Below are 12,270 nucleotides of genomic sequence, written 5' to 3'. Positions count from 1 at the left end.
TGAATGTCACAGTTGCTGCTGCACAAAGCCTGTCAAGTAGGATAAGAACATGAAGCAAATTATGATACAAATCTGCCACAGCTGAGTGACCTCACCCCCACTATCCTTCCTCACATTAATAAAAACCCATTCTGCAAGAGTTCAAGTTATCCTTATTCAAGGATGTCTTAAAATCTGCAGCATGTTGACATGGCATACTAGTCACAACTGTACTATCTCATTATTGCATTTCACCTAGAAAGGATACTGCATTTGGCAGAACACGACTGAGATTGCTGTTTGTGTCAAGGGACTTTGAGATACATCATCAGGTAACTTTGATGTTGGGGACTCCAGTCTGGAGTTACAAAAAGTGTAAATGAAGACATGGACTCTCACACGAAGTTAGGAAAGGAGTTATCCAGCTCTAACTGAAGGTTTCTCAGATGTGCAGTACACTTACACATATGCCTTCTACTTGCCTTTCTTCCTCTTTCATATTTTATCATGATTCCTTCTTAGGTTGCAGGTTAAGAGGCACAGATCTCTGTGTGTGTGTGTTCTCACTTGTATGCCATGTGGGGTTACTTCGACTGTGTTGCGCTGTCACCCCAAGTTAGAACAGCCATGTGAACTTTACACCTTGAGAGCACTGTCTCTGTTGCCATGTTTATCTCTCTTCCAAAACAGAAACCCAGCATGATAAAGCATACAGGAAACTCTTAAAATATCCCTCAAATTCCACATGGCAGTTCTGCATATTTCAGATGAGGATGTCTGTTGCCTTTCTCTGGACATGCTCCAGCCCCTCAATGTTTTTCTTGTAGTGAGGGGCCTAAAAATTGACAGAGTATTCGAGGTGTGGCCTCACCAGTGCTGAGTATGGGTGACAGTCACTGCCCTGGTCCTGCTGGACACACTATTGCTGCACCAGCCAGGTGCCCTTGGCCTTCTTGGCTATCTGGGCACACCTGGCTCATGTTCAGACACTGTCAACCAGCACCCCCAGGTATTTTTTCTGTCCTTTCCAGCTTTTATGTTGTTTATAATGTTTTGAGATGGAATATGAAAAAAAGAGTGGTCAGTGCCACTGCTGTGTCTTGGTGCAAGGACAACAGACCCTGAGACTCGTATCTGGAGTGGGACCAGCCTTACTGATGCAAAGCTTTATAAAACAAGCTGTAAGATACCACCACATGTAACCATGCAGCACGTTCTCTGGATTGGGATGGTTATAGTTGCAGCTTTAAAATTGGAGTTTCAATGGCCAGATAAGCCAAAATGTCTCTCCCAAAACAGTGTATAAATTCAATGTGTAAGGCATGTCAAGATAAAAAAAAAAAAAAAAGCCTGGTATTCTGCAGGGGAAAATTCTTATTAAAAACAATGAGATGTAAAATCTCTTTTTCTTCTTTATTTTTTATTTACAATCTGTAACACTGTGCAATAATACATTAAATACTTACGTTTTGGCACAAACTTGAGAGGGAATTTATTGGAGAACACAGGGCTTTAAAAATATGACTAGGTTGTAGCTTGCCCAAGAATATGCTATAGAATTTTGGGTCCTTTTTTTATAAATATGAGTTTAATTTTTAACATTAATATTCACATTTCAGAGCTGAAGAAAGACCAGTTAAGAAAAGAAAAATGCAAAACTGCAGTTTCCAAAAGAAGAAGCTAAAATTAATGGAAGCCATGTTGGAAGAACAAAAGAAGTTGAGTAGAGCTATGGAAGAAACCTGTAGAGAAGTGCGCAGGATTCTGGATCAGCAGAACATCATTCAAGTTCAAAGCTTACAATTACAGGAGAGAATGATGAATCTACTGGAGAAAATGATCTCCAAGTCTAATGTGTAGGTTCCTTTGTGAATGCCTCTGAGATTACTATTGCTATTATAGATAACCATTTATTGCACACCATATGTGTGTCTGTTGCCATATTCCCAGGTTTTCCATGGAAATCCAAACCCTAGTGTAATCCTAGTTCAGCAAAGAAAACAGATAATGCAGGGCGAGAGCTATCCAGTATGATAAAATTAGTGCAATATATGCCTAAGTTGAATTATTTTTATACAGAAAGGTTAAGGGATAAATAGCTCGGGGAACTGAAGTACTATTTATGCCTACGTCAGGTATTGTTTTGCAAACAGTGGTGTTGCATTTGCTTCACATCAAGGACTGCAGCTTAATCTGTTTTAGGAGAATGAAATAGTGCATTTCTAAACATGGTTATTGCACCTTGACTTTGCTGATGATTAAACCCTGTTTTGAAACATCTGCCTGATTGTATAAGTGACCTATGGTTCTTGTGAAGAGCTAGTTGGGACCATGAGATACATAATTTTAAACTCCATGCCTGATATGAATAGTACTCTAAATTATAATGGTAAAACTAGTCTATTCAAATACATTTTTTGATATAAAAAGAACCCCCCCCCAAACCACCTTACTATATACTGAATACTAAAATGTATAGAAGATACTTGAAGTTGCTTTTGATATTAAACGTCTAATTTTTTTTCTTTATTAACTGGAATCTGTTGACTTAACAAACAACCAGCAATGAAAACTTTCATTTATTCTCTATCACAAAAGTATTGTACTGTGTGTATATACATATATATAATGTCTATCAAATGAAATAAAGAAAAAGAAGAAACTTACTGGTTATTGCTGGGCAGATAGTATGCTTTGGGACAGCAGAGGATACTGGGAATGATAACCGCAGTGAGAGGTTCACAGTTACTAATTGCAGTGTAAAGATCCGCTGGGCTGATGCCCAGAATGTAGAACTGGAAGTCACGGCGAACACTGAGCAGCTCCCCAGCAGTATTTGCTGGGGGCACGGCTCTGGGGGAGCAGTTTATGTTTGATGGGGCTCTGTCAGGCAGACGGACAGGGATGCACCACACGAGGGAGCCGCAGGCACAGAGGATTTTTACCCAGGGAGCTGAGATGAAGCACCAGCACGCGTTTGGCTCCTCCATGAAACATGCCATTGAAATAATCTTTCACTTAAATTCGAAAATTGGCCAGCAGAATTTCCTATATGCCATTTCCTTTTGTGTTCTCCTTAAAAAACATATTTCTGCCGGTTTTACTGTACAGGCAAGAGCAAAGGTTGAATTCCAGTATAGAAACTATAGAATTAGTACAAGAAACTCAGGCCATTTTCCATTCTCGCTATTGAACAATGTCCCCTCTTGAAACTTTGTCTTTGAAGGTGTTTGCATTCTCCTATATTATTTAATGTGTTGTTGCCTATGCAAAGGTGAGCTAATATATTTTAAAACCCAGACATAACAAATCAATCTCTAATTATGCTTGCTGAACAGGATAAAGGTTATACTCACCAAGCAAATTAATAATATGTGGAAATATTTCTTAGAAGATCCTGCAGGTATGAAGATTAATAATTATTAAATATATAAATGTGGCCCGTTCCTACAGAGTTTAATAAATGAAAACAGGATAAGGCAAATGTAGTAGGAGACTGAACTTGGAGAAAATGGTGGCTGCTGAAATAGAAGTGAAGTAACTTTCCCTCACCCCTTCTTTACTACGGTGATTGCATGATTGGAAAAATGTCAAGTATCTGATTCTGCAAAGATAGTTTTATGCATTTCAAATGTAGGTCTGTCACAGATTCAGGTAAGCTACATGTTCCATGCTTCCTGACACTTTAACTTGCTTACAGCAAGATATGAAGAAACTTGCCCCTGACTCCACAGGAATTAATAGTATTTACTATCTACTTAAATCATAGAGCAATTAAATCCAATTAATGAGCAATAACAATAGCAGCACAGCTGAACTTTGTACTGTTGAGTAGGTAGCCCCTCTCCTTTCATGTTATTACAGCTCCAAATCTGTAGGAACACAAGAATGGAGAAAACGTTCTTATTCCTTGTCTGCTACCACAAGGAACCATGTCATACATTCCCTTTTGTAAATGTGTGGACCTGTATCTTAAAATCAGTTAGGTGTTTTGTCCTCAGAATTATATGAAGATCTGCATTACAGACAGTAATATAAGATTTATATTACAGTTTATAAGATTGCCTCTAGGATTATTCCTGATTAATTTATACCAACTTCTGCTTGTATCAACATTGATTTTGCTGCTTTATGTAGCATTTACTCTTGAGAGCCAGAGGTTGTGTTCCATACAACTCTTCTGATGGATAATACTCTTTTATAAGGTAGGATTTTGATGACTGTTCTGCTAATTTTGCTCTTTTGAGTTCATCTATTTTAAAGGGGAGTGACCAGAATGATACAAGCATTCGAGATGAGACTCTGAACATTGTCTTACATAACTGCATTAAAAGAAATGATGTTTTCTGGTAGTTGTAAGATTTTTTTTCTGTATAAAATGTCACTATTAGTAGTTTCATTTAGAAGTTCAATTTTACATCATCATCTCTTTAACAAAAGGCTTTATTCCCATCCTTGCAGATTACCTGTGTTCTAGCCCTGTTTTTGCCTAGAGAGTGAACACAGCAAAGCTGTAGACAAGTATTACTAGTTTCATGTATGACAGAATTTTTCTAATGCTTTTTGACAACAAGTTGAAAATTCCCTACCTACCCATAGTTTCTTTTTGCTCTTGTTTCTTTTGTTCCTGTAAAGACTGAACATTAACTTAAAAAAATAGGTTGAATGTTTTTTGTGGGGATTTCTTTTGGTTAAGGTACTCACAGCTTTTTCATCTGTATGTGACAGTTAGCTGCAGGTACAGATATTTGAATGTTTGTGATATTTAGACAAATTATAACTTGAAAGACCTGCCTAGAATTAAAATTCTTGGTAGGATTCCTGGCTTTGCAAAACAGAGACACTGCTTCTGTGTCTGTATGAGTACGGAGTATAGTAAGTATTCAAGGGGACCACATGAGGGGTTACCCAAGTTTATAATTTTAACTAGGACATTAAAGGCACTCCCTCATGGCTTCTAGAAGTGTGATCAACAAAGAAACTGTAGCATAGGAAAATCAATTTCTTATTTTTCAGGCAGTAATGGGGTCAACTCAGTTTGATATCACTTTCACCAAATGAAGTGGTTGTACTACATACACACACACAGATGGTGCAAATGGAAAAATTAAATAGAGGAGGAAATACACTGCCTGAAGGCAGGTGACTTTGTAAGTGATGGAAAAATAAAGGAAAAGGAACCTGAGGAGGCAGATGAGAAAAGGAGATATTGAGAAACATGCAAGTAATTGAGAAGCAGATTTTGATGGAAGATGGGGAAAAATACGTTGGGCAAAGGGGCAATGTAAATGCCTCCAAAAAAACCCCAGTAATGACAGGGATGAGAGAACACAACACTTTAGAAAGTGAAAATGAAAGAAAAAGCATAAAGCTGAAGGAGAAAGAGTATGAAAAGCTAACACTAGTGAAATTCTGTGTATTTTGAATAGACGGATAACTTAAGTTACAGTGTAGAGCAAGGGGTGACATTTTTTTCTCACCAGAGGAAAATACATCTCTGAACAAATATTTAGAAGCAAGGACATTTTTCACAAAGGAGAGAAGTTAAGTAATTTGTAGGGGTATCCTGCTGTAATTAAACAACATTTCCTTATGCTGGTATTAACAATTTGCTGGGTAAAAATATTTGTAAATTTTTTTTTTTTTTTACTCCTTGACTTCAAATTGGAGAAGCATTTTAAGACTTCAGTTTAATTCAGGCCCTGCCAAGTTTAACAGTCATCCACCAAACCAGGAGATATATTTATGGATGGGGAATGTCTTTTATCATATTCTCCATAAACTGCTCTCTCTTGCAAAGAACAAAACCAGAACAAAAACATGTATACAGGATTTTAATATTTTTTCCAGACTTAGCCTGCCCAGTCTGGTGTAGGCAAATGGTTTACAACTCTGTAGACTTACCTTAAGTTGACAGCCTGGTTCTGTGAATAGTCTCTTGTTCTAAAGTCAATGGGACTACTCAAATGAATAAATATATTGAAATCTTTATGTGTATGTTTGCAAGATCAGTTCCTATGCTGATAATGTAATGTGAAAGACAAATTTAAAAAAGAAATTTAGGAGCATTTGGTGGTGTTATGTCAGCAAGTAAATACTAACCATCTGGTCTCTAGATTGCTAATCTATTTCCCCTGATTTTATGGTAGCATGCTTCCTGTGTCTGCAAGCTTGAGACTACATCATTAAACTTTTGTGTTGATCTTTTTTAGTGTTTAACAGAAACATTTGAAATACTTTGCCATTTTGGATGTGAAATTTTCTTCCTATGCATAATTTTTCTGGCTGGAAATTTTTCATTCTGCTACAGCTTATTTTAAGGTGTCTCTTGAACCACATTCGTAATAAGGATGAATTATTTCAGATATGTTCTTTAAAAAACAGACCAGTCATCCACAGTGAGTGACATCCAGTTATCTAGGGCTGACTAATTACTACCTGTAATTAGGCTGTAAGATCTCAGTCTGATCCTAGTATCACATAGTACGAGGTTGGAAGGGACCCTGGTCCAGCCTTTCTTGGCTTTCTTTGCTGCAGCAGCCGCACCCTGGTCACTCATACTGAGCTTGTTGTCTACCAGCTCCCTTGCCACAGAGCTGCTCCCCAGCCAGATAGATCCCAACCTGTGCTGCACTCCTGGACTGTATTTTCCCCAGGTGCAAATTCTTGTCCTTGTGGAACTTCACAAAGTCCTTGTCAGCCCACTCTTCCAGCCTATCCAGGTCTTCCTGCAGGGTGGTTCTCCCTTCCAAAGGGTCCACTTTCCCCCTCAGCTTGGTATTATCAACAAACTTCATCAGGATACACTTGATCCCATCCTCCAGATCACTTATGAAGAAAATAAACAGACATGGGCCCAATATCAATCCCTGGGGGACCCCACTTGTCACAGGCTGCCAGTTTGAAAAGGAGCTATTTACCACCATCCTCTGGCTGTGCCTGGGCAGCCAGTTCCCCATCCACTGCATGGACCACTTGTCTAGATCCTAATGCATTCCTAGTGCATCCATTTCTTTAGGAGGAGGCTCTGGGAAAACATATCAAAAGCCTTGAGTCAACATCCATTGCTAACCCTACATCAACTGAGCAGGTCATTGTGTTGTCAGAAGGTGATCACGTTTCTCAAGCATGACTTGCCTTTGGTGAATCTCTGCTGGCTTTTCCCAATCATGTGCTTCATTTGACTTGTGATAGCCCCCAAGAGAATTTGTTCCCCAACTTTCCCAGGGAGTGGAGTAAAACTGACAGGCCTGTAATTTCCTGGATCATCCTTTAAGCCCTCTTGTTGATGGGGTGACATTAGCCTTCTTCCAGTCTTCTGGGATGTCCTCTGATCTCCACAACTTCTTCAGGATTATGGAGAGCATCCTTGGAATGACATCAGCCAGCTCTCTTAAAACCCTTGGGCGTGTAACATCAGGACCCATCAATTCATAGGGGTCAGGCTCCTGTAACAGTTCACAGATCAGCTCTTTTTTCACTGACAATGTTTGTCTGTGTTTTTATAAACCTGGGTTTTTGATCCCAGGACCTGTAGCCCAACAGTACTGGTGAAGACAGAGGTGAAGAGTGTGGTGAGAATCTCCACCTTTACAGCATTGTGGGTGATTAATTCACCTCTGCTGCTTAACGGTGGGCCAGTATTTCCTTCTGCTTGTTGTTTATGTACCCGAAGAACCCTTTCTTGTCTTTTTTGACCTTTCTGGCCAATTTCAATTTGAGCTGAGCTTTTGCTTTTCTAACTGCATCTGCACACCCTGGCAACGCCCTTGTAGTTCTCAATGGGTTTTCCATCTCTGATACGCTTCTCTTTTGGTTTTGAGCAGACTCAGAAGCTCACATTTAAGCCCAGAGGGTTTCTTATTCCACCTACTTTCCTTATCTTTAAAGGGCATGAACTGGTTCTGTGCTTTCAGGAGAGTGTCCTTGAAAAACTGACAGCACTCACAAGTTCCTTCATCTTCCATGGAAGCTTCCCAGGGAATCTATCCCAACTGAATTTGGAGCGAGCTAACATTCTTGATTGTATGTTGTTACCTTAGGGGTAAATTCTGGATTGCTATGCATCGCAAGGAAAAAAATGAATTGGTGCATACCATTAAAGGTATAAAATTTCCAACAGATTTAAATGTTGAGAAGCACTTATCACAGCTTGAGGAAGGCTTGTTTCACTAAAGGAAGCTAGAGAATATCAATTTTCTATGAACTGCAAAGTAAACATATTTAGAAAATTAATTAAAACTACTTTAAAAACTCTCCATGATCCTCATTCTTCTCCCTAGAGGTTTAAATATAATTTATCTTTAATTCAATATAATCAGATCAAATGCAATCTCTTTCATGAACGCCTAAAACCTTGCCTGCATGAACTTAAGTTAACTATAATGCCTATGCTTCCTTTAAACTTACATGAATAAGGTTTTATGTCTTTCCTTTTCATTTAACTTGGAACTTCACTAAATGAAGATTAAATACCCCAGTGATAAATCTTTAACAAAACTAACTGTCCACATAGGGTTTACATCTACAGATCATCTATTCAAGGAGTTAAGCATATTTTAGATCTAGTTCACATTGGTTAACATAAACTAAAAAATGAGACTGAATTTCACCAGTTAAAATGGCATACTACAGATTATACCAGAAATTATGCACTTGGTTTGTGTCTCCTTGCTGCCAAGAAGTTCTTGTGATTTGGTTTGTGCATTCTCATGAGAATAATCTGTGGCCTTATTTTAAGAAGCTGGTTAAAAATGCTATACTGTACATGGAAGAACTTTACTCTTAAGCAGACTTTGCTTCTGTAAGATTATCTGTATGTGTTCATTCATGCAATGAACTCCATGCAACATCCCACATGCATCATGGTTTGCTTGCAGAAGGATACCAGCATCTTCAGCTGACAGCCCTGTGCTGAAACACCAGGAACAGCAGGGTGCCTGGTGAAAGTTTGAACTGCCTCAACACTGCTGCAGTGTTCATCAGCACTAGAAGAAAATTACTCTCTGATAATTCTTATAGGCAGCCATCAGTCTCCAGGTACAACTGTGCCTCTGAGTCTCTTAGCTGGAGACACAGCAAAATCTTGTGATTTTGTCTTGCCCACTCCAAATGAAAAGGAAGTGCATTTGATGTGTAAGGTATGTGGCTGAAGTACACTATCAAGAAAAATATACCTTATGAAAGAAATCATAGGCTAATTTTCTATTTCAGATGAAATTAGGATGTTATGCTAGGCAATAACTTGGAGGATGCCAGTTATCAAGGAAAGAATGTAAGAATGCTTATGGAAGACCAGCCATAATCACCAGGACTTCAGCAGGAACTGCCTGGATCACCTGACTCATGCAAGTCACCACAGATGTTGTATCCTTAAAAAGGTGAAAGAGGAAGTAGGCTGCCACATGTTCAAATAAATAATCCATCAACATTCAACTTTTACCATGGCACTGAAATTTTAGTAGGAGGCAAGACCTTAACCTAGTTCTGAGAGAAACTTAAGAAGCAATGGTGAAGGTACTGAGAAGAATTCCACACATGCTGTCAAGGCCAAAATGACTCTTAATAAATGAACTTCTACTTCAGAAGGTCATTTAGAATAACTGCAAGTCTAGTCTTAGATGAAACCAAAGTTTTGGTGGAGCACAAAAAAAATAATCCTCTTTTATGTAAGTATATCTCAGTGCATTTTGTATGAGTTTTAATTGATGAAGTTACACTAATAATCATGATGGTTTTTATCTGGAATGAGCAAGTCTCTTCTAACTTTAAAAGTCATTCAGAATCTAGTAATGAGGTGGGGGAAGATGAAGTCAGTCTGAGCTAAAGCAGATTTGAGAGCTAGGGCAGAATCCTGTCATTCTGTGTTATGAGGAATGGGCGCTGTTTGTACTGAAAGCACCTTTGCTAAGGTGGACCTAAGTGTCACTGCAGTCATGCCATGCCTTGTCAGCTGAACTTCAGGAGAACAGATTACCACAAGCAGAGCTGTGTCTCTGGCTGGTATCGTAAAGACAGACTGAACTTGGTCCAAAAGGACTTTCTGTCTTCTCCAAAGTTTGGAGGTAAAAAGCTTGGATGCAGAAATGGAAAAATGCTTGGACTTGACTTTGTCACATACCAACTGGAGCAAGGTGAAATGTGTTCTCTGATTCCTGGGTTAACTGCTGAGAGTAGAGCATCCCTCCTCCTCACTTTAATGCTGCCTAGTTTGTCCTGGAGCCAGGGTCTTTTATCAAGGGAATTATGTTAAATAGGAATATGCAAAGTCAATTTCTCTATCTATTACTCATGTCACCTCTTCTGTGCCTCAGGCTCTTATTTTCACTCAGTTTCTTTTCATGGAATTGTATGTGAATATGGAGAACTCTCAGCATGTTTTTCCTGAGGTTTAGGGATATGAGGGGCATTTTCAGACTGACATTTGTACCTCATCACTTAGGACATGTGCTTAGTGATAACTCAGCCAGCAGATTCCTGATGTGTCACCCTTGTACGGTGTGTGAACCTGTGAGCCACACTGGAAATGACTTCAAAGAGGAAAAGAGAGGGACATAGGAACAGAACACTGGAAGATATAATGAATGATCCTAATTTAGCTTGCTGTTTAGATTCACGGATAGTTGGCTTGCTCTGTGAGTATTGCAAAATAAGACAATAATGACGTTTTTGGCATGGTACTTGAAGGCACAAGGAATACCTCCCTGAGATATCCCTTTCCCTTACAGCACCAAAAATACATAGTACTTCTTCAGAACATGTAAATTCAGCTGCTAGATGATACACATTTTTAAGCCCAATGGGACACTCTACTTAAATGAGCCCAGTGGGACAAGAGACACAGCTTCAATGGAGCCACAAAGCCAGACCAGGTTAATTAGTCAGGCAATTTTGAATTAGAAAATTAAAGCTTCAAGGCTTAAAGATCAAATAAACAAACAAAACCAACAATCCCTTTAGAGAAAAAAAAAAAAGGGAAAGAAATACACTAGAAATTTTTTTCATTTTGGTGTATGTGTTTTAACAATTAGAAGGTGTCCATGATATGATACGAAATAAATTTACACTCATTTAGGCTCAGCAAGGCATTTATCAGGAACTGAGGAAACTTTGCCCACAAGAAGTAGTGGGTGGAGGTTTCTGTGCTTCCACTGATACAAGTAAGGCCAAACTCAGGTTGTCATACTCAAAATTCCTGAGTTTCCAGTTCTTGACAGAAGTGTATTAAGTATGCTTGTGTCCTTGAAGTAGATGTTTTAGCAGAGGTTTTGGTTCTATATATTGGGGTTGTTCATCAGCACTGAAGTTTTAACATGACATAAGCTTCAACAACATGTAGCCATAGTTAAGGAAAGAAAAATTGACACCAATGAACAATAATTTGTGCTTTTAGTTTTTGATTACAAAAATTTCTTAATTTGAATGGAATTTGGGAAAATAAATACCGCACATTCTATTGTAGGGGAATTAATTTTCTTAGGATATTAAATAATTATATTGATATTGTGGTGCTTTCCAAAGGCACAGTCAGGACCATGACCTGGTTGTGTCTGTTTTCATACACCAAAAATGTTCCAGACAGTTTACCATCTGACCCTTCAATTTTGCAAGTGGCAGCATTCACATATTTAAGTGCACAAAAGAACCTTTCAACACAAAAACTATATAACTAAATGTTTAAATGTCATAGTAGGTAAGGACACAATTACAAAGCCAAGTAGATGCACAAGGATCAATCCTTTTAACCCTAAATAGGATTTGGGAGGATATGTCCTCTACTGGTCAGTCAAGATTTAACAGGATCAGTATCCACCCTCTTTTATATCTACTACTTCACAGCTCCTTGTAAGGGATTTTTGTACATCTGCATGCGAAGGTGGGAAACACCATCATCCAAACCAAAATGCATTTATACAAAAATATTTTCTTCCATTTCCCACTGCCAAGACTGTCTCACACCAGGTAGAAAACTATGTTCAAAATAAAGAGAAAAGCATTTCTAGATATTAGATGAACTAGTAAACCAAGGTAGATCCTGATGGCTGTGTGTTCATACTGTCCTCAAAAAAACATGATCTTTGCTGACCCTTTGAACTGGATGGTTAACAGAAGGCAGACAAGCTCTCGGAATTAAAAAATAAGTCCTATAATGATGATTTTGCTCCCAACTACTTATTAACTGGCCAACACAAGCTAACTACAATGTATATGATACATAATCTTCCTTGCTGTTCAGAACAAAGTCAAGCTGGGAAAGCTGGAATCATGTTTGTAAAGTGAACAAGCATTCGA

The 12,270-nt window shown here is 38.5% G+C and overlaps 1 protein-coding gene across 5 annotated transcripts in view; it reads left to right on the top strand.

Moving 5' to 3' along the window:
• MSANTD1 (Myb/SANT DNA binding domain containing 1) overlaps positions 1-2,645 on the top strand; it is a 45,377-nt gene extending 42,732 nt beyond the window's left edge. For all 5 annotated transcript variants that reach the window (XM_017727711.1, XM_017727714.1, XM_017727712.1 and 2 more), the window contains one exon: positions 1,599-2,645. In XM_017727711.1, the coding sequence (XP_017583200.1) occupies positions 1,599-1,839 (241 nt within the window). In that variant the 3' untranslated portion in view covers positions 1,840-2,645. The remainder of the gene's footprint in view (positions 1-1,598) is intronic.
• Positions 2,646-12,270: the final 9,625 nt, after the last annotated feature.

Source organism: Corvus brachyrhynchos, unplaced genomic scaffold, assembly GCF_000691975.1.
Source record: "Corvus brachyrhynchos isolate BGI_N302 unplaced genomic scaffold, ASM69197v1 scaffold80, whole genome shotgun sequence".
NCBI classification, from domain to species: domain Eukaryota; kingdom Metazoa; phylum Chordata; class Aves; order Passeriformes; family Corvidae; genus Corvus; species Corvus brachyrhynchos.
Note: the sequence above shows the minus strand (reverse complement) of the source record. Positions and strands in the feature narration are given on the sequence as shown.